Source organism: Pseudoliparis swirei, chromosome 3 (assembly GCF_029220125.1).
Source record: "Pseudoliparis swirei isolate HS2019 ecotype Mariana Trench chromosome 3, NWPU_hadal_v1, whole genome shotgun sequence".
Lineage (NCBI taxonomy): Eukaryota > Metazoa > Chordata > Actinopteri > Perciformes > Liparidae > Pseudoliparis > Pseudoliparis swirei.
The window spans coordinates 18972199-18995619 of record NC_079390.1 but is presented as its reverse complement, the minus strand read 5'-3'; the positions used below and the strand labels follow the sequence as shown (position 1 = coordinate 18995619).

The 23421-nt window shown below is 38.7% G+C and overlaps 3 protein-coding genes across 3 annotated transcripts; 1 reads left to right on the top strand and 2 right to left on the bottom strand.

Moving 5' to 3' along the window:
- Positions 1 to 768: 768 nt before the first annotated feature.
- tmem120aa (transmembrane protein 120Aa) lies at positions 769 to 7477 on the bottom strand. The gene is made up of 12 exons (XM_056411528.1): positions 7336 to 7477; positions 5923 to 6041; positions 5394 to 5525; positions 5032 to 5091; positions 4851 to 4946; positions 3889 to 3978; positions 3523 to 3588; positions 3299 to 3360; positions 2864 to 2956; positions 1927 to 1991; positions 1659 to 1727; positions 769 to 1241 (listed from the first exon to the last, which is right to left on the bottom strand). Exons 1-12 carry the CDS (start codon positions 7411 to 7413, stop codon positions 1128 to 1130), a joined length of 1044 nt encoding a protein of 347 aa, XP_056267503.1. The 5' UTR covers positions 7414 to 7477; the 3' UTR covers positions 769 to 1127.
- Positions 7478 to 8748: 1271 nt separating this feature from the next.
- Positions 8749 to 12816, bottom strand: styxl1 (serine/threonine/tyrosine interacting-like 1). Its single transcript, XM_056411882.1, has 8 exons — positions 12714 to 12816; positions 12534 to 12595; positions 11791 to 11890; positions 11514 to 11647; positions 10591 to 10736; positions 10403 to 10500; positions 9482 to 9594; positions 8749 to 8880 (listed from the first exon to the last, which is right to left on the bottom strand). The coding sequence occupies exons 1-8, from the start codon at positions 12814 to 12816 to the stop codon at positions 8749 to 8751; spliced, it is 888 nt and encodes a 295-aa protein (XP_056267857.1).
- A 1617-nt stretch (positions 12817 to 14433) lies between these two features.
- Positions 14434 to 21334, top strand: LOC130191656 (hepatic and glial cell adhesion molecule-like). The gene is made up of 7 exons (XM_056411311.1): positions 14434 to 14518; positions 16142 to 16483; positions 17907 to 18188; positions 18967 to 19060; positions 19188 to 19261; positions 19342 to 19415; positions 20660 to 21334. Exons 1-7 carry the CDS (start codon positions 14434 to 14436, stop codon positions 20810 to 20812), a joined length of 1104 nt encoding a protein of 367 aa, XP_056267286.1. The 3' UTR covers positions 20813 to 21334.
- The last annotated feature ends 2087 nt before the right edge of the window (positions 21335 to 23421 follow it).

Below are 23421 nucleotides of genomic sequence, written 5' to 3'. Positions count from 1 at the left end.
AGTATGTAGCAAATACAGTGTGTTTATGTAAGTTACTGTTTGTGAAAGTGTTTGTGTAAATGCAAGTAACGGGAACGCCATAAATATATAAATGCTACATGAGTAAAGTTCCATCTGTAAACTAAAGTGTTACCTGACAACAGGAAGTGACCAAGCAGGGGCGGGGGTAACGTTTTTACCTCCATTAATTAGCGTTTAAACCTTGTTTACTTATTAAATCGTTGTATTTGATGACTTATGACTTATTTGACGACGCATGTCTGTAATATGAACACAACTTTCAAATAAACTTTACCTGCAAAATTGTGGTGGGGGGCGGTCCAAGGCCATGTAGCCAGACTCCCTACATGGGCGTACTTCAAAATCTACGTAGACGTTGTTGGTGATCCCTTGGACGCACTCAAGCATATCGTTTCTGACAGAGGAACCACAACAAGCCGCGTGAGTTTTTTTCCAGCGTTTTTGTGTTGGGAGACATGCCAGATACCCAAATTAACGTATAGAAGCACTAAAAAAGTGGAATTTTCATAATATGTCCCCTTTAAAGGAATACTTCACCCACAACATGATCACTTCTATATAAATTACTACCTTGGTGTTTCCTTGAATCAGTGAAAAAATGGCAACAAAAAGAACCAAGCTAGTGAAACATTGTTGATGAAAGTAATTTGGGGGCAGCATTTAATAAGTTACAGCACAACACTTACGAAATTGTAGCGTAAGTCGCATAACTGCGATAAATAGTGGCAGTAAAACCAAAGTCACATGGGGGTTTTGAGTGTTTTATTGGCACTTTCTGAAATACAGTTCCCCATAACGACCATGATGCAAGCAGCTTAGTTATTTCCATATTCAGTAACATTTACTTCTCGGAGGTGTACAATTAACACAGAAAGTCCTGCAGAAACATCTTTCCGATGTATTTTATTGACAGATCAACAGGATCTCGTAAAACATATTGCTCATTGACACAAAAATCCAAAGGATATTGATAAAAGTAGCAGTACATTTAAATGGTCCAAAAGGACAACAATCATGCCATCGATAAAGAGCCCTAAAAACAATATTAGAGCTGATGGTAAATTTGCACATTCCAGAAACAGATTTTTTTTGAGTGATTATCTTTCTTATAAGGTCTTGGCCTTGTCCTGGTTGTTCATGTACTTCTGGTAAACCACTCCCAGTGTGGTGAGGACGTTTCCCATGAAGAGCACCATGTAAGAGCAGCCGCACATCACAACCTACATCACAGCAACGGGGGGAAAATGCTTAGAGGCACACATTTTTATTTACCTTAAAAAAGATATGGTGTTATAAAAGCAACTATCTGTATTCACACCAAAAGAAATAGCATATCTGTATACAGGATTTATATCAGTAGTTGATCAGTCTCCACTGAGTCTAAATAAAAGCTATGTGCATGTTATTGGTCCTGATGTTAAGGAATAGTGGAAATGGAAGAAAAGGTTTTAACAAGGCGGAAAATACAAGCCAGAATTGTTTTTAATTTAAATGCAGGTTCTGTGTTTTTGTTAAGTTGGTGCTTGTGATAAAAAATATATATATTCGGGCTGTGTTGCACAAAGACGGTTGTGCACACAATTAGAGAAGTTTATAAAACGGCGTATTAGAACATCAAAGCTCTCCGGTGTACAAACCTGCCACTCTTTACACTCTGGGAGCTGAACCATCTGAAACAGTGTTATGCTGTTGTAGAGCTGCAAGAACTGGAAGACGAGGAACAGTCAATAGTCGTGAAAAGACAAAATTGGAATAAGAAAAGTTTCTAGTTTATAATTTCGCATTCCTAAACTGAGATTCTTTCACCGATTTCTTTCAGCAGTTTTTCATTTTCAGAACAAGCAATGCATAATGAGCCCAAGGTGTAATTAGGCAGTGAGCACGACTAAGAGAGAAGCTACTCACGTGACCAAAGAACAAGAAAGGAAGCAGGAAGGTCAATCCTCTCCACATCCAGGACTGGAAACCCTCTAAACACCAGGAGAGGAGATTAATATTATTCATATATATCTTTATCATTACTCATATGTGAAGTAGATATTTGAAAAATGTAATCAGGGCGGCTGTAGCTCAGTGGGGTAAGAGGGTCGTCCTGCAACCCCAAGGTTGTCGGTTCGATCCCGGCTCTCCCCATTAGTTGCAAGTCGAAGTGTCCTTGAGCAAGGCACTGAACCCCCAGTTGCTTCCCGGGCGCATCACTGCAGCCCACTGCTCCTTAATAACTAAGGATGGGTTAAATGCAGAGAACTAATTTCCCCTTGGGGATTAATAAAAGTGTATTATTATTATAATTAAGATCAGTGAAATCCAATAGATCGTAGAATATAAAATAAACACATAATAATTTTTTTGGACCGGAATCTCTGAAATAAATTAAAACTATGGTGGAGCGAGCGAGCCAGTTAGGCTCTGTTAGGCTGTACTCAGCACACAGTTTCTAAATTCTAACACGCTGATATTTAGCAGGTGACATGTTTACCATGTTTAATACAAGATATTTTTTCAGGTATTTGGTGAATAACCCAAAGTATTGGACAAATATAAATCTTGACCCGATGATAGCAATACGCGAATGGCCAGTAGATCATCAAGTTATTTCAATTCGTCCAGAGGGTGGACGTGAGCATCTGAAACACATTTTGTGACAAGTTCATCCAACAGCTGAGGAGATATTTCACTCAAAACCAAAAAATGGGAACCTGCGCTAGATGAAAAGTCAGGGAATCACCAAAGTCTTTAGGATTCATCATCCGAGGACGTCCGTGTACTTGGGCCTCTTCTCCTTGAATTAGTTCAGCCATTCAACAAGATAACGTCCGACAGCGGTTTAGAGTGCACTCACCGACTGTAATGTCCATGTTGTGTTTTTCTCCCAGAGCTCTGAGTCTGTACAAACAGCCACTCTGGTAGTAGTACTGGAGGAACTGGATAAAGCCTACATTTCGGAGAACAAAAAAAAAGAGGAAGTTGATAGTTGTGGCCAGTCCAGAGTGCTATGTGTAAGTTGTCTCGGAGAAACGGACAAATTCATGTGGAGGACCATTTTTACCAAGTTTTAAGTAGGTTATGCTGCAACACTGGCAATGTGTAAGTGAGTAATATGTAAAAAGTAAAAAGTAATAGTATTTAGAGAACATCTGCTTTCCTTTTTAAACTGGTGGTAGCTTTCTTGTGATTTAAAGCCTTGCACACTAAAATGTCCTCTATACATAGACGTTATTTTGTATCTAGTGTTTGCAAAAGAATAAAAATGAGTCATGACATTTGAATCTCTTACTTTGGTATAGACAGTAAGTTAGGAACTGATTCCTAAACATCTGGTAGAGAGCCCCGTCAGGCCTGCCAACAAACACATTAGGTGAGAATGGAGTTTGAACCCAAACCTTCACAACATCGAGGTTAAAAGTCATACAAGTCAATATATCATTATATACAATTGTGTGCAGGTATGAAGGCTTAAAAAACCCACCCTCTAACAGAAAAGTGGATAACATCACTCACCATGTGAGCATGACGCCTGACTGGAAGGTTGACACGTAGTGATGGAAAACCCACCAACCTTTGATCCTGAAACAACATGGAGGACTGAAACTGAACAGAACCGTACGGAGAACTGCCAGACCAGCAGGATGTTATGCTCGGAGTCGTGTTGGTTTCATGGCTGGTCTACCCGCTGGACCCATCAGGCTGACATAATGTGTGCTCATTCATGCCCGTGTGGATCGCTTCTCCTTGTGCTTGTCGGAGTAGAGCTAGTAGCTGTTCTACATTATTTTTGGCGAACAGGAAGTAAACATAGAGCAGAGCCTCGGGTTATCTATTCATCATTACGATAAAAAGAGTGAAGAAAGTGAATGTGTGGCAGACCTGGAGCCGTTGCTGATGAGGACACTCTCTCGGATGGTGAGTGTGCAGTAGTACCACACCAACAGGAAGTTAAACATGGCATCCAGTACTCTGAAACAAAAAAGGCACATAAAGAAGTTAAACACGACCAAAGTCACAAATAAAAGGAAGTCATTCAACAAAGTCACTCTTTCATCTATTTGGACTTACTTACATACAAATGTGTATATTATCTAGATATTGTATGTTTTGAGATTTTTTTCAAAAAGCAATTCTCCACAAACGTTCGAAGGATTAATCTCCCTGGCGATATGTTAGAAATCGTTGTGGCGAACAGCTGATTTTGCGTTTTGACACGATATCTGACAGATTTGCAGTCCCTAAAGCAATCCCTCGGATACGTAATGAAACTCTTTAGCTCTTTGGACACGAAACAAGCAGACAGGGAGGAAGAGAAAACATTCAGCTATCACTTTAATTTACTTACCAATTCGGAAAGTTCTTTCTTCCAAATAATCCGGCCATGTAATTTATTATTCATGAAATGAAAACGCAAGTTTTGGGATCCTCCTCACCACGGGAAAATGCGTGGACATTAATGGCTTCGTAAGAGCGGCATGTACAAGCCGACGCGCAACAAACTTCGTCCTGCAGTCATAAACCACAGGATATCGCAACGGCCATTGTAAACACATCACAACGATGTAATCGACAGCTATGGTATCGTTATTATTATATAGGCCTTTAAAAGATGCACAACCTCTAATAAATCTATTTAAACAGGAAAGATAGACAACAACAACATCATGTACCATGGTTTTATTTCGTTGACCGAATAAGGACATAGGGTGTGAATCAATCATTTTGTTTGGACATTTCCTTAGGTACAATAACTTAACATCGTTGCACTTTATCCCGATAAACATGGGCACCGTCATTAATTTCCTGTCATGCTGAAATTTTTCCGCAATTTGCAACCTCACCTGGAGCTGAACACGAAGCGACACGTGAAGGAGAACACAAAGAGGAGGACCGTGAAGACCAGTTTAAATTTCTCGTATTCATCTTTGTAGGCAAATCTAAAATGATGAAATTATGTTAATGTGACGTTTTTTAAATTTTTTTTTAAGGGTTGTAAGAAGACTTAACGTGAGCGGAACTTACTTTGACTGTTTGTTGAGGAGTATTACGTTGACATTTCCTAAAACAAGAGCCAAGTATAACCTAAACAGGAATAGATGCCAGTCAATGACAATGCAGATATCTTCAATATTTGGATTTTGTTTTTTTATATTCTGAATATATTCCAATAAAATGTGGGGCTTCGTTAGCTGGTATCTATGCTGTTCATAGTAATGCACTATGCGAGTAGCCTACTACTCTGCTACTACCAACTACTACTACTTCAAGTACTTTCAACGATTTGGCATTTTCCATGTTTGCTAAATAAATACTGACAGTTAACATGAAACTCTCCTCTGTGTCATTTATTTAAACGCAGTAAATCATAATGACAAAAATCCCACCCGTTCTTCTTTGGCAGAAACGCTTCCATTTCAGAGAAAGCATCTGCTCTGTCTTTGATGGAGTCCTCCATTTCAGCGATGGCATCCACGTACTCTGGATTAAATTTGGCCATTGGATGATTATCTTTGCATCTAAAAATGGAAGAAAACGTTATGACATGGTTATAAGACAGCACAGAGTTGCACACATAATTACGATCCGTTGTTACATTTCGGTTCTGTGTATGCTTGGGCAGTAAACCAGGGTATCCAAAAAAATTTAAAAACAGTAGCCGAAAATAAACTCTGTGGCAAACACATGTTTATGGTACTCACAAGTTTTGTCCAGCAAGACAATCTGCACAAATTAACACAACTTTAATGACATTTTCTCACTGTAAAGTTGATTCACCACAAAAAAATGATCCGCCGAGTTTCAAATGATGCAAGTCAATCTGTAATCGTCTTTCTGGGCCCCATGGCATCATGCGACAGACCCAGATGTTGAAATTCACCTGCTGTACTCACTGAATCGTTGATCAATACAAACCCTTTTAGTGATGCAGTGAGCTCTTTCAGTTTCTTCCTCTGACGCGCTATGGCACTGGAGCAGCTGGCCTGCAGTTTCGTCACTTCCTCGAGTTTCTGTTTGTATAAGCGATGGCTGTCCTGGACAAAACACAAATACACAAAGTGCACAAAGATTCAGCTGGTAGAGCAATATCATCTATTTACAACAAATCCCAAATTTAAAGTTCTTCAATTTCAAGAACAAAGTCGTTGACATATGACCTTGTTTCAGACCAAGGGGAGAAGTAAACCAATCAACTTGTATATTATTTACTTCTATACCAGCACCAGAACAACTATACAATTCTTTTAAGCATTTTAAAGCAGGTTAATCTCTCTGAATCCAATAAAAAAACGTTTGAAAATCAACCAAACATACTTATTTTCTGCAATTCCTGTTCTTATAACAGCCACAAATGACTGAATTTGATCAATGCACAATAATGAGGATGCAGCTTTTTCATATTTTTGGTTATGGTTTTTCTTTTCCATCATTTAATTATATTGATATTTTACATGATTACATCTCCCCACTGATTTAATCCTGTCAGGGCATGTTCAATAGAAATGGTGGGACCGTTTTTGTTATATTCATATAATAATGCTCATTCTTGTGAACATGACATGTTCAATAACATGGTGCTAAACAAATAACTACTTTATCCTGGTCTTGAGCTTTAATCAAAATTCAACAATTTATATAATTGTATCATGAGATGTATTAGAGGGTGAGCATCACCAATAGTGGGAGGGGGGTAGTTAACACTATACAGTATGTATTATATATATGTCTATATGAGGGTTTGTTTCAAGTGTGTGTGTTTACGGACCTACGTATACACACATATCATTGTGTTACACAATATATTTGTTTGTATGTCTCTGGTTATGTGTATGTGTATTGTTAGGTTTGTCTAAATGTGTGTGGCACAATATCAATTGTGTCCTATTCTTCACTGTAACTTGTTGATCTTTAATGCATGTCAAATTTGTGATACCATTGTTTTTCCACTAAGGACGTGACCTACGATGACAGCTGCTGCACATTTAGCTGTGTGGTCATATTGATCATGTGGAGGGCTTGACCCAATAATAACCAGTAAAGGTGACAGATGGAGTAAACAAAGTACATTATCTCCCTCTGAAATGTAACGTGTATACAAGTAAGAAGTATAGAAGCATGCACTTTAAATGTTATTTGGTGGAACAACAATGTATCATCGGAGGCAGTTCGCCACGTAGTAATCTAAACCTGCTTGAACTCAATCTGACTTGTGTTTTGTTTTTCACGATCGCGACCACCTCTGACCTGCACACTCCCACCGTTAGCCTCCCCGGGGCAGGGCACCCTCCCGCGGGTGTAGCCGAGGCAAGTTTAGCCGCTTTCACCCACCTGAATCTGTTGGTAGTTCTTCTCGAAATCCTCCCATTCGCGTAAGCATTCTGTGTAACCCGTTGGACTGGACAACATGTTCCACTCTTGGTTCTGGGTGACGTTCAATCTCCGCTGAGCAACAGTTGTGCCGCTGTCAGTGTCAAAGCCAAACCAACGAAGAAGTGCGACTTCCGGTGGTGCGCTTCACGATAAGAGCCTGATGTGTGTCTACTGTTAGTATATTACTGTTTTTTATTTTGTATTTCTATTGTTTGATTAATTCCGAGAAAATATTGCATGATACTATTTTAGGAGACTGTTCTTTTCGTTTACTTGTTTTTTAAACATGTGAAAGTTGTTGTTGACAGCAGTTGAAAGTAACAAATATACATTTATGTACAATTTTGAAGTACTAGTATTTTACTCAAGTAATTTCATCTTCTGCTACTTATCTACTCCACTACAATTCTGAGGGAAGTATTTTACTTTTTAATCCACTACATTTTCTTTAAAAAAATGTTTTAGTTCATTCGGATTATTAAACAAATAGTATTAACCTGTAAATTATGATATAATACTAGGTATTGAATCAGTGTTTTCCAATATTTCTTTTCTGGGAACCTTGAAAAAAAAGAAAGACAAACAATTGCAACTCAATGTCAAAAGTAGCCTGCAGTTAAAAGACCATTGTGAGCATCCAGGCTCCCTCTTTTGGCTCGAACAGTATACTGCAGATGTAAATGTTGAATAAAAGACTATCGTAGAAATTCGGGAAATATTTTTAATATAAATAACATGTCCTGCAACCGCCTTGTGTGTGGTCCCAACCCAGTCTTTGGGAATGACTGGATGAGACCACTTAGCAAAATATAAATTAGGCCTAAAGTTGGCTTTAAACCTTTCTTATATACAGTATATGGTTATATCAACTAGTTTACTGTACAAAACACATTTCGATCATAATTGTTGTGCTTTAATTTTTGAAGCCCAAGTAAAAACGTCCGGTTTTAACATGGCTAACGATAACGCCCTTCCCAAAACTCAACTCCAATAAGACATTTCAGTGACATGTGATATCAAGGATTCTCTCAGCACAATATATATCTCTTTTAATGACATGTGGGTTGTATTTTTAGAGGTTATGTTGCGTAACTCTAGAGGGGGGAAGCTTTAGCCAATATTGTGAGCACCTCTAGCAGAGCCATTTAAGGACTTAGTGCAGTTATCCATCGAGTTATCCATTAAGAACTTTCTTTATGAATACAAAACAAGAAAAGACCTTTACAAAAGTGAAGTACAAAATAACCCCACTAGGTGTCACTGTTCAATCTTCTATCTTTTATTTTGAGCTAATATTACCTTAAATCATTGGGTTTATTTATGTATTATCTGTACCAAATACACAACTTCTACCCATTACATCATCCTTAGTTAAAAATTAGGTCCAGAGATTTCAGTCACTTTCGTTCCCGTGGTGTGAAGCTCCCAGTCAGACAGCTGCTGTAAAAACCCGGTGTTTGGTCTCATGTTGGGTTTGCATTTGAGCACGTATTTCCAGGCCTCCTGAAAGAAAGTCACAGAAATACAAATATAAACTGCAAATACATACGTTATATTGTATATGCACGTGCTGCTTTTTTGTGATCAATAGCTTATCTCATGCCTGTGTGTTTAAATAGTTCATCCTTTTGAGAAGATTGATACAGAACTCACAAAAATGTTTCACTATTTCTGTAAGTATGGACCTGGAGTCTAGACATAATTAGCAAAGCTTAACTTTGACAATGGAAGCAGGGAAAACAGCGAATCTGGCTCCGTTCAATCACCTCTAGAGCCTTCTTATTAAACGTGCAGTTTCTTGTTAAATTGTCACAGTTACAACACATGACTCCAGAAGAAACAACTCATTTTTACATTGATTATTCATGCTGTAAACAAACTAAATGCTGGCTGGTTGCATATCCGAGGCTTGGAAAAACATTCTGCCTCTTATTTTGATTTGGAACAAAAGGCCCAAAAAGCATTTAAAGACAGTCTTAGAGTATAATAAAAATACTCAGGTACTTGTTACCATCTCAATATAACAGTGGAACCAGGACTACAAGTTGCACAGCGCTTTCTGCATTTCTCACACAATAAACCAAACTGAATGAACCCCACTTGCCTCCAGTGTGTATTTGAAGTGGTGCATGAGAAAGGCAATGGCGACAGCACTGCAGCGGCTCCTGCCATGCCTGGAAACTATCAGCACACGAGAGCCCACGTTGATATGTGAATCTGAAAACAAGACGTCTATTTGTGGAAGCAGCATCAATCCAATCCATCGGCAGTAATAGCTACTACAAATAGCTAACAAATCTAGCAAATACACATTAGTTATTTATTCCGTCAGTTATTTTTCTGCTCCGATTAAGTTTTGTTTATAAAGCTCAAAAGGTTTAAATTGAGGTGAAGTTTTAAAATGTTTTGATTGAATCGCAAAACCTTTACACTTAAAAGCACCCATAAATTGTTGTTTTATGCCCTGTTGTTTTTTATTCCCTGGGCCTGAGAGCAACAGAATGTCATTCTATTCAACAGTATTTTTTACGGTTGAAATGGCAACAACCTTAAGCTCGAACAATCTCATATAATGTGGAATATAAAACGGCAAAATCTTAAATAATTAGCTTTTCCTAAAACCTTGAATCTAGTGTTGCATCCCCCCCCCCCCCATTCACATTTCAATGTTATAAATTTTTATTTCAACAATCAAATATCTGCATGTAATACATGCGTCTCTTCACAGATTGTAAAATAAAATAAACCCCACATTTCTGTCAGCCGTACTATTTTCATATTCAAAGTCACAAAACATTTCTGAATGCCGATATGCTGTTGATTTAACAATTTCAGATCTTGGAAATATAAAATACATGTCGGAGTTTAACCTGAACTGAAACACCCTACTTCACTTCACATTCATCTAAAAAAACCGTCCTCGTTGCAGTTTACAGTGAGAAAAACCTTGATTCGTAGATTTCCTGCTTCTATATACAAAACCCTAAATACTTGTAAGAATTGAATCAGGTAAAGCACAACTTACCAATAAAGCTGCAAATCCTTTCAAAACTTGAAAATAAATCAGCTACCACTGAGTCCGCCACAGGGACGTGAGCGATGATCTGGTTCTCCTGTAAGGATCTAGTCCGAAAGAAAATTAAGAACAAATTTAACAGCCATGACACTCAGAGTTTTCTCTGATGATACTTCAAACATCCGATCCTGTCTTACTCCAGAGCGTTACTCTCCGAGATGCTGATGACAGCAAAGACGTTCAGGTCTTTGAGGATGCTGGAGTCCACGCTGTGTTTCTCATCGCCCATATACAGCAGGGTTGCGATGATTTCCACTGGAAAGGCCTTCAGATTTTCCAGTTCCTGAGACCCGCCAGAAATATAATAAATTGTATCAAAATAAAACTGAATCAACAACCTTATTCGAGAGAAAAACATTTTTTAAAGATTGTACGGCTGTATCACTAAATCACAGGTTATCTATGTGTCCCGGTCAATTTATTAATTGCAAATTTGCAGTTGGGAATTTGTCACAACTTTTGAAGTTTGAAACATATCTCAAGCACTCGGATTTTGAGTTTAAAATCTTTCAGTATTTACTTGGGTATAACATGTTATAAAGACAGGTGTTTAGATTTTTTTTAAACTTACATGAGAGCACTGCTGATTTAAACTTAAAAATAAAAGGTGTACTGTAACTGAATCGCACATACATATGGCTAAATGAGAAGAAAATATATTAAATCACAAATGAAGTTCAATAACAGTGAAAATAACAGTGTAACATTACAAAATATGTGTCAATATAAGCTGTAATATCACATAAACGCCTACTTATTATTATTAATAATAATAATAATAATAATGCATTTAATTTAGATATTACTTTTAAGGTTAAGAAGGGTATGCGATTATTGTATGATTTGCATCTCAACTACCAGGATTCCACTTTTGGGAGGTGTTCAAGCAACATTACTTTTTACCTCCCTGTGGAGTGAAAATAGCCGCCACATTGTCTATAAATCAAAGAAAATACAGAAAACAAAAATCCTCCAGAATGTTCAATGTATTATGCATGATATCTAACCCTGAACGTAGAATATGTAACAGTGTGAAGGTGTGTGAGAAATATAGTCTTACCATGATGGTGTAAATGATTTTCTCAGTCCTTAAAAAAGGGTACAGAGCCGAGAATCTCTGAAAGCCTCCTGTCACTATGTGGACCGGACAGAGGCTCGCTTTGGCCAGTTCCTGGGCACATTGAACCGCTCTGTCTGCAATCACAGTCAGAGGCAAACTGATGAACATCAATGTACACAGTTGTGGCTGAAATGCACTTTGGCAGCACTGCTTAAACAGTTTAAGGGGCTCGTGGACAAAAAACAAATGCCAGTGTTACTTTGAAGAAGCATGTTACCTTGTTCCTGTAAGGTGCTTGTGTTGCTGTCATATACCACCACATGCTGCATACTGTCAACCTCCACAGCCTCTGGCAAGAAAAACGTCCTCTTTGAATCCTGGAAAATGTGTTGATGTATTTGACGCAAAACAAAAATGAGAAGGAATTAAGCTGCAATCTATGAATGATAATACTATGCTTCTGTGAACCATACAGCAACCAACCCATTGCCCAACTAGAACGAGCACTCGGTAGAGCGCATACCTTCGCATATCACAAGATTGGGCATTGAATTATGAACATTTTGGCATTAGTTGCATGCCAATTGGATAAAAATTGACCGTGCTATGGTAAAAAGAAGATTTTGACCTTTTCATGACCTTGACCTTTGACACGATCGATCCCAAAATCTAATCAAATGGTCTCCAGATAATAACCAATCATCCCACCAAATTTCATGCGATTCAAAGAAGATTTTGACCTTTTCATGACCTTGACCTTTGACCCGATCGATCCCAAAATCTAATCAAATGGTCCCCGGATAATAACCAATCATCCCACCAAATTTTATGCGATTCGGTTTAATACTTTTTGATTTATGTGAATAACACGCACGCACGCATACAAATACACGCCGATCAAAACATTACCTTCCGCATTTTCAATGCGAAGGTAATTACACCTATTTGTACCAATCAGACCCAGACTGTTTGGACAAACAGGCATGAATCACAAAACTGTGGATACAATGACATCCCTACCATTTTGGCATGTTTTGCTGTAATGATGTGACTCATTCTGTAGTCATGGGTTTCTCGAGCATCTAAAAAGGAGACGTACGAGGAAAAAAACCACGAAAGATAAATTGATTTACATCAGAGCAATCAAGCAAAATCCAACTCATATTGAGTATTCACACCGAGCTAGAGTCCATTTCTCACCAATCAAACAGAGGTAGTTGATCTCTGCCAGCTTTGACACACCGCTGCACTGGTTGAGGAGATTGAAGAGCTCAAATGGCTCAGACATGCTGATTTCAGCCATCGCAGGAAGGAATAATTAGCCAGAAACAAATGTAAATCATTAACGTGAGCGAGCATCTTTTCTTTGAGCACATTAAGTTATTTTCAAAGAGCATACCTGCTATGTTTGGGCTCGGTTGCTAAGCACCGAGTCACTTCCCCCATTGGTGGTTGGTGATGATGTAGATTTCTTAAAGTCACAAGTACCCATTTTTCGACGATGTCAATAACTCATTAATTTTTCTTCCACACATGTAAATGAAAGTGTCAGTTATTACATTTTGAACTCAAGTTTATTACTTATTGCTCAGTATTACATGTACTGGATCATTTGACCCAGTCCAAGAGCAAAAAATCGCAAAAATCCTAATAGCAGAGACAGGACATTGGGAAGAAACCTCAGGACAGGGAATTCAAAGAGAGATCCCTTCTCCTCGGACGGCTGGTTTTGCTACTGTCTGCAAAAAACAGCCGTTGTCAAAGAGGGTATTTAAATTACACTTGTGCATATGATTGGATGATATTAATATAATAATTCCAATGACTAACCGGATGTTCTTGTGTAGTATAGCTTTGTGCTCCAAAATGCCAATGCCTTGTTGAGTCCTCTCCTTCCTGTCCAAGTGGGAGTGGCATTCAGATTTGGGTGACAAGTTTGGTGTTGTACAGGTTTATACATTTTAAATACATGTGTGTGTGTGTGTTTGTGGGGAGTGACTTCTGAGTTGCTCCAGGGTCAGACGCTGATCGGGGTCTTCAGTGAAACAACTTTGCAAGAAATCCTAGCAATCTGGAGAGAAAGAAGGAGCAGAATATCAACTAAAATCAACAGATTTGTGTGTGCCAACATGTCTGTGTATATTTTTCTTATCTTCGAACGGAGTCTTGCTTATTCTCTGACAGTTTGTGATGAACTTGGTGGTCACAAAGTCATCTCTGTGCAGTGTTTCAAACAGGACCACTCCCATCTGAAACACTGTGGTCGGTTGAGCTCTGTATTTACAACAAGTGTACCACTTTGGTGGGGGGCGTGATATCCAAGGTACCTAGAATAGATAGACATAATAATAAGATGTGAGGAGGAGCTTTCACTGATGGCTAAGTTATTGAAGAGCAGGAGTAAAGCTAAGATACTTTCATCCTGAAGTTCAATTGCTGCATCGACCAGCTGTTTCTGTATGATCTGACGGACAAAAAGAGAGAGATGAAGGACCAGAGAGGAGGATGCTTTGACAGGTTTTCATGGCTGTGACTCTGAGCTGCGAGTTACAAAGTTTCTAAGTCAAGTTTCCTCGCCTCTCCTCTGGAGCCATTCGATTATACTTTACAAGTCCAGCCCCACCACTGGTCAAGGCTGAAAGACGAGCAAAATCAAGTGTGCTTCAACGACAATGATACACTCATTTAGAAAGGTGATGAACTGACTATTGTTCTGTTAATTAACATATCGGTTACCGTTGCGTTAAAACATTAAGCAAACGAAAAGGACGTCCAGATACACACACACACTTTTGTCCTGCGTTTGAGAACAACATGTACTCAGTCCCAGCAGAGCGTGAATGAATGACTGTGTTCTCTGTTCTGCCCAGTCACAGATCATGCTGGTTGTCTGGGAGGAAAACAGAGCTTTAGACCCAAGATGAAGACAGAGAAGGAGGCTCCTTCAAAAGCTAAAATAATTTCCCAGATTGTAATGCTTGTGTATCTCGGTTTCTTCAATTCAGGTATGTCACATGTTCTACTTTAGGATTTGCTCACGATTCGTCGAACAATGGTCACTTGCAAGTTTTTGAGTTTTGGAAAGGTTTAAGTTGTTTCATAGTTTACATTGTAGCAAATAAGAAAGTCTGCTTTTTCATTCGTTTTTTTCATTTGTGTTGTCAGAATCAGGGAATCCAAAAAAACATTTTTTGTAATGCAGTGAGTTAACAGCAACTTGCTTGATGAAGCAGTTCGCAGGGTCCTTCTTATGTACCGAAACACTTACATGTTATGTGTTATTTATTTATGCTGTTCTTACACAAAACCATCTGGATTCAGGAAGAAAATAGAACAAAAAGGAGCCGACAGGATTTTGATTTTAAAGTTGCGTATTTTTTATGGATATAAATGAAACATGGAGAGGGTTTGACGCAATATGTTATGACCAGAGGTCTGTGGTTATGTTTGCAGAGCTGTGCATAATATTGTTAAATTGTGAGCGCTGTAAAACAAAAAAACTGATCATTGTGGACGTCACAAAGGTAGTATTTGTTGTCGGAGTATTGGATTGCAATAAACTGTGTGGGTGCCTTTACATTCTTGAGCCCATGAAGTGAATACAGTCATTTTGACTTCAGGCTGAACCAATGTCTTCAGCTACTCAGTAACATTCAGCTGTGTCCCATCACTGCTCTGCTATTGTTGTGGTTAGCAGCAGAGTTACTGAGTTGTTCTGCTTCTGCAAAGCTAGCATGACATCTGGACTGCTCCCAGTGTTCTTTTCATGAACTGCCAAGAAGGACATTTGAACAAACAATCCCCACTTTTGTTGGCCCATCCCAAGAATTGACAGTTGTTGCCATGGTAATGTAGATCCGCCATGCAGACTGGATTCAGTACACAGCAGAGATGGGGCGTGATGCCCACACAAGCCTTTAGCTACGCAATAGAAAGCGGTTTCCCGAAAAATGATATTGAAATTCAATGATTCCACTGTATACAATGTAGGGCCTACTCATGTCCATCTAACATTCAGTGTCAATGCAGGAAGTTGTGGATCCTTTATGGAGGCAAGACAGAATTTAAGAGGTCAGGGTGCTGTGTGTGTGTGTGTGTGTGTGTAACTTATCTGAACTCATAGCAGTTGATCAAATTTGCATCACACTGAGGACCGACAATTTATGTTTTGTTATTTTTTACCGTGTATTACATAAATATATATATTTTTTTAATGTAAAAAATATGGAGATTTGTACTCTTGTCCACTTTCGCTTATTTGTTTCAGAAACTAAACTTTGGCAATGAAATGTCTTGATGTTGAAGGGGGCTGTATGAGTGAACATGCCACATCGTTACTGCAGATTTATGATTCTTAGCAACATGATCTTTAAATAGTTGAACTATGTCAAATTGTAAATGGTTGTTGCTGTAACAGCTGTACACATCTCTGATAACTATGGTAGGTAGATTACTCTTGGTCTCACTTTGTCTATTATGAAATAACAATACAATTACTATACATTATTATTGGTATACATGTAAATTGCACTTGGACACATAAATACTTATAAATATATATATACATTCATTTCCTTTAAGCTGGACTGTAAATAATACATTTTTGACCTCTCTTTGTTTCTCTGCAGGTGGGGTACTGGCAGTGAATATAACCATCCCCAACACTCTCATTAGAGGTGCAGTCGGGGGCGAGGCCTTGCTATCTGTCAGCTATAGTAGCTTTAGCCTCGACCTGCCGGTCATTAAGTGGCAGCTCAAGAGGGAAAAGTCTGTCACTGTTGTCCAGTCGATTGGAACTGACATCATTGGGACCTTGAGGCCTGAGTATCGTGACCGCATCCTGGTATTTGAAAATGGGACTCTGCTTCTCCACAACCTTATTCTCTCTGATGACGGAACTTATGACGTGGAGATCTCCATCACAGATGACACCTTCACAGGAGAGGGCAGCATCACGCTCACTGTGGATGGTAAGAAAACCAGCTCTGTTGTGTGACTTGTGAAATGAATGTAACCGCAAAGAATCACACCAAGTTCTTGTTGGTGTCAAGCAGAAAGAATACTTCTGTCTTTGACAAAGACTCAAGTCAAATTGAAGTCTTAGTTGAGCCGAGTAAGGATGATGGCAGCTTCCAGAGATATGTTTTAGGTAAAGGCCCCAGATTACCTGGATGGATACTACGTACTAAACCATTTCACCTTTGCTGAGTGTGAGTAAAGGGGACAAGGATATGTTTACCCAAGACAGGATGCAGGGAAAGCTGCAAATGTGCATTCATCAAGAGGAAATTCATGATTGACTCTCCTCTGACTCAGGGTGGCACAAAAAAAACACAACTTAACATGATGGAATGCCTTTTAAGACATTGTCCAAACTTTGAAAAGTCAGCCAACTTACTTGACTCATGTTGAGGCCTTACATAACCACACAGGTGATGCTCATTAAAGCAAGGACACCTGGTTAAATGCAGTGCAAGAAGCATAGGACGTGGTCGGTCTGACAATGTCTCTGCTGACCATCACAGCAGCAGGTGGTAGAAATGCTGCTAATTCTTTCTAAACTTTTATGCGACGGCGGACACACCGTTACCATTTCTAACCGCGCAGTCTCACTCCCAACTCATCAAATACAGACGCCTCTTTTCAAAACAAACTTACAATCTCGGTCTACTTTGAGTTTAGGTTTACTGAAGCTAAGTTTAAAAGGTTTGAGGCAATAATAACTGTTCAGTTATGTGAACAGCAGCACTAGCTTGCTGTACAGTTGGTTTGAGGTGAAGTTAAACCTCATCAAAACGTTAACCAAGAGACTACTTACAAGAAATAAAGTGAAAATTAGTGCAAACTAATATTTTAACAAACTCACACATGTACTCGCAAAAAACATTCAATAATAAATGTAGGTCAATGATAGTGAAAATATCACAAATATGTGCCAACATATACTGTAAAAATGCACACATAATGAAAATAGACAAGAGACATTTAATCAAAAATGAAAATATTTACGGGCAATGTGGTAAAAAATATGTGTAAATAAACAATGTGAAAATATGCATCATAAGTCACCCTGAAAACTACTTCTCTAAAGACAACAACTATAATGCCAGATACTATGAAAAAGGTATAACGATGATACAAAAATTCATAATATAGTGAAAATATCTGACATAGAAACTAAATGTAGAGACAAGTTGAGAAGTTAACTAAAGTGGGAGAAGTCAATTTCTTTGAAAGAACCTGAATAAAGGTTGGCCTGAGGGTACTGAGACAAATTGTTTCCCATGTTGACGCTTCAGTCCATCGGCACCCCTTGCATTTGACAGCTTTTCCTGCTCTTTTGTGTCTATTTACATATTAAAAACTATCGAATCTACTGTCGCATTCATCCAGAGTCGATATCCAGGCCCTATATCCACATGGAAGGTTCATCAGTACTGGAGCGCAGCGAAAACGTCATCCTCAACTGCTCCCATGACAACGGGACCAGGACTGCATACAGGTGGTTCAAAGGTGGGAAGCCACTGACCAATGTGACGAGATACCTGTTGTCACCCGACCAAAAGCTCTTGACCATCGCACGGGTGTTGATGGCAGATGATGACATCTATAGCTGCACAGTGGAGAATCCTGTGGGCAATATGACAAGCCTGCCAATCAGACTGACCGTCTACAGTAAGTGATACGAGACAACAAGTGTCAAACACATCATGCTCGACGCAATGAAACACATGAAGCAAATATGTTGAAGAGTCACTGGAGGCCAATGTAGCCCAAATGTCATGATATTTCATGTTTTCATATTTAATCAACAGTTTTATGCTGGACTTGTAAAGTATAATCGAATGGTTCCAGAGGAGAGGCGAGGAAACTTGACTTAGAAACTTTGTAACTCGCAGCTCAGAGTCACAGCCATGAGAACCTGTCAAAGCATCCTCCTCTCTGGTCCTTCATCTCTCTCTTTTTATCTGTCAGATTATACAGAAACGTATCTGAAATTCAAAATGATAATAAGCAATTCATATACATTATTTGAATACATTAGATGTACCCATTTTTAAAAAAAGACTAGTGGCCTCTGATAATGTTACAGGTTTTTGGGGCAACAGACATGGCTATGACTTGGAGAATTAGGTCCGAGTTCATTTACAGAATTACAGAAGGCTTGAGTATACATGGGTACCAATTTATATGTAAATGAAATAACAGGTAATCAAATGTCAACCCTTTTACTATTGCAGGGCATACTTCTTGGCAATCCAATGAGTAGTTAAAAAAAAAAAATTATAAGATGTAAACACATGTTGGTTAACCATGAGTCAAATAGATTTGGACATATTTAATTAATTAATTAATTCTCAGATATTCAACAATCATATTCTGTAAAATACTTTTTTGTATTTTTCCGTATTCTGTTTGTTTTCTTAGACTGTCTCTGTGCATATCATACCAGGAAGAAGTTCCCTCTATATCATCCTTACCACTGGGGCCATATTCCTCCTCATCACCTTGGTGACAGTGTGTGCCTGCTGGACGCCTTCCAAAAAGTAGGAGTTAGTAGGAATTTTAAATCAACCAATTCAATTGCACAAGACTGATTTTAAGAAAGACAAGTCTGGAGTGCAAAAATACAAACATTATCACATAACATAAATGCCCTTGTGTCTTTGTTAGGCGAAGACATCCAGCTACAAAGCCTCTCTCCAGCGTTTATGAACCGTTTGATTGCTCACCAATCATTCAAACAGGTAGAGTATAGTTATACTAAATAAATAAATATTCCACGATGTGTGTAAATGACCATCCAATGTTGTATGCTTTGCCACAGCCGATGTGCTTCCAAAAAGGACAGAGCATAATGGAATCAATGCTATAACTACACTTTACATCCTGCAGCAAAAGGTATCTCTCTTATCATCACGATGATAGTATCAAAATGATGTGACTCGGCAAGATTAAAATCTGCAATAACACTATTGAAAAAAAGACTGTGATGTACTGACTGTAATTAACTCATGACGTAAATTAGATTACAATTGCCTGATTTTGAAATATAAGGTTGAGTGGGCCATGGAGTTCTAGCTGGTTTGCCCATTAAAACACAAGGATTCAAGAGCCATTTGAGCATTTACTGGGTGAGGGGATGGATATCATTTTCTCTTATTGAACAATAAACAGACATATATCAATATATTGCCTTTCATACCATAACTAAAAATATATCGTACATACATTAGCATACATTATTAATGCATCCTCTTTAGAAATAGTTTTATTCATATGGGTTTAAAACAAACACAAATAAATATTAGATATTTAAAGATACAGCCATTTTCCCCCCAAAATGTGTTTGCCTGGTTTACTGGTTTCAGATGTATCTGAAAGGAAGGTATTTTACAACAAAATCATAAATCATGATCTAAAAGGAAGTCAGATTCACACATGAAACTAGAACGTGCACTCGTTAGAGAGCATACCTTCGCCGCAGCCACTTTTTTGGTACTTGGCATGAGAGTGTGGGGAGCTTGATGGCATGTGAACATTTTGGCATTAGTTGCATGCCAATTGGATACAAATTGACCGCGCTATGGTAAAAAGAAGATTTTGACCTTTTCATGACCTTGACCTTGACCTTTGACCCGATCAATCCCAAAATCTAATCAAATGGTCCCCGGATAATAACCAATCATATCACCAAATATCATGCGATTCGGTTTAAGACTTTTTGAGTTATGCGAGTAACACGCATACAAATAAATAAATACACAGCGATCAAAACATAACCTTCCGCATTCTGCGAAGGTAATAAAGGTGTGGAATCTGTAGACATCACTCAAAAATAAGTCATCTAAAACCAATTGTCAGGACCGTATTGGACACACTTCCTGGTGTGGCGGCTTGGATTTTAGCAGGATACAAACTGCCTTCATATAATATCCGCTTCTCTAAACTGCCTACACACACAAGCAGCGTCTTCACCCGGTACAACTTCTCTGCTCACTGAACGCCTGCTTCTTAACGACCTCATAGAGCTCGATCGCTAAACTAAGACCAATCCAATTAACTGTTGCTGATAAGCGATTTATTAAAGCTGAATCATTCTTTTGCAGAGAATGTTTTTGGACTGAAGTTGTCCTGTTTTGCAGGATCCCTCAATGGACGACTCATCCAGCAACAGTCTTGGATCTCCTTCTTCTGAACTTGACAACCCTCCGTGCTGCAACAGTTACCCCAACGACACAGAATCTCGGACCCAGTCTAATGGATTCCCTGCCCACTCGTCCCACAGGTGTACCTGAAAGCCCATCAGCTTAAACGCTCCTCTCGAGCAGCAGGTGGGAGGTCAGTCCTGTGTGCTGCTCCTGACACTGGCTGGCAACTCCTTGCACATCGGCCCAGAGTTTGGGAGATCGGTTTCAGGATCTGGGGTTTTACAATAATGTTGATATGATTTTATGAAAGTAAACTGTAACTTAAATATAGGTTGCTTAAAGTCAAAGTCAAGCACAGCATTTACTATAAAGGCTGTGTGACTTCAGACAAGTTGAAGTCTCTATTTCAGTTTACCATTAAACGCCATTATTGTTGTTGGTTACAACAACAATAATGTTGTTGGAACTACAAAATCAAACATTTTGGAACGGGCACAGAGCCGGCATGAAGCTGAGGTGGGGTAAGAAAGATGCAACGATACATGTATAATTATACTGTTCTTATGCTCAATTCAAAATCATCACCAAACAACATGGTTCTTTTTTTTTTAAGATTAAGAAATTACAGATAATGTGGTTTTAAAGAAAATAAATCACCCTCAGAAATGCTACTCTATGATGTGTGATATTGTCTCTAATGTTGACGAAATGAAGTGAAGCTGTTACTTTGTAAAATTTTGTGAAATAATGTAAATTCCTATTTTAGTTTTAGTATAGTATTTTTAGGGGCAGACAGAGAAAAGCCCAGTTGATGGAGGGTATTTCAATTTTACACTTAAATACAATTTGAAACATTTCTCAGGTTTCTTGTATTATTTACTCTGTGCTCTTTGAGTCTTTACGTAACGTAAGGTGGCTCTCTGATCATAATGTATTTATGCTTTTTTATTTTGTGCCAACTCAACATTCATTCAATTTACTCCTACGATACATAATTCAAATTAGACTTAGTAACAAATAAGCATGCTGTTGATTAAACCAAATCCTTTCACATTTCCATCTCAACAACATCTTGATTACCATGAGTGGACGTGTTGTTGCTATTGTTACCACTGAAAGCACAGCACAAGTTGTACAGTGAAAGACAAGTAAATTAATCAATATGCTAAAATCCTGTGGCCGCAGGAAAATTCATGATCCAATGATTTAGAATTTAACAATATTTAATGGCAAAGATGATAGACAATTAATGTCACAATCGTGGAGTTGGAATGAGGGTGGAGACGACAGTCTGAATCAGCTCCTCAACCAGGAGCTCTTGAGACAGTCTGTCCTCCTCCCCCAGTAAAACTCTAACTTTCAGAACAAAGATACGGCTATTAGTCCGCATGCAAATGAGTTCACAACTAAAGTTTAGTACAATTGGTTGATTTAAACCAGGGGTGCCCAATACGTCGATCGCGATCTACCAGTTGATCGCGGCGTAGTATTGGTAGATCGCACGACTTTGACCCACCAAAGCGTGATTTAGAAAACTGAAAGAAGAATCAGAGTGAATTTGAAGATGCAACACATACAAAATAATTCATTCTAAACTTGTGGGATTTTGAAATTTCCCCACTGTGGGACTAATAAAGGAATACCTACCTATCTATTCTATATTCTAGTCTATATTCTATTCTATATTCTATTTTATTCTATTCTAATCTAAACACAATTGAACCGCTCATTGGCTCGGGGTCAAGGAGCAAGCGACTCAGACTCCTCCACCACCTTAAAGGGGGAGGAGGAGAAAATAAGAACCCGTGCACGTTTTTTGAGATTCGTCATCCACCGGAGATGTGGATCAACGTGAAGTTCGGCCAACTCCCCCCGAGTCCCGCCAGCTCGACCCGGACACAAGGCTACAGTATGTTGACGGGAATCGTACACACTGGTGGCCCTCGGGGGCCGCTGCCTCTCTTAAGGATACTACAGAGGCACCAGTCCTGTATTCCTGCGAGTTCTAGGGTACGCATCCAACACGAACACTCCGGAGACCATCACGTCCAGTCCCGGCCCCTCCTGCACCGTCAGGACACTGTTCACCTGTATTTATGAATTTACAAATACATTTGACAAAAAAGTGTTTATTTTCCTTTGTTGCAGTGATTAGTTACATTTTCAAAGGAGGCGGTTTCAAATCTGTCCGCAGTTTGCCGGAGGGAAAGAGGGTGTTGGCAATCCACCTCTGGTCCTGCACAGGGAGGGTAGAAGAAGATCTTATAACATTAATACAAGTGCATGGTTTAATATTTGTTTTTCTTGTAAATTTAGATTGTTTTCTTTGCACACATACATCCAGATAATAGACAAATAGACAAATATGAAACATAATCGTAGATGTCAAGAAACCACAGACATACATGTCTCAACATAACAAGATAAACAAATAATACAAAAATAAGGGGAAATGATAATGTTATACAATTTAGATAACTACTTTAACGTGCAATATTGTGCATATATTCATATACACAGAAAGAGATTGTTTGATTCAATACAGTTCTTCATTTAATCTTAGTAATCATTGTATGTAGAGTTGTTGCACAGCCTGTAGAAGACGCAGAGGGAGTGATGCCCCGCTCGACCAGTAGATGGCAGTGTGAGCCTGTTTATAGCAGACATTCCATGCCTTTCAACAGGTTATTGATACAGAAGTATTTAATGCTTTAGATTTAAGTTGGTATGTGATGCTTGTGATACCTAGTTATATA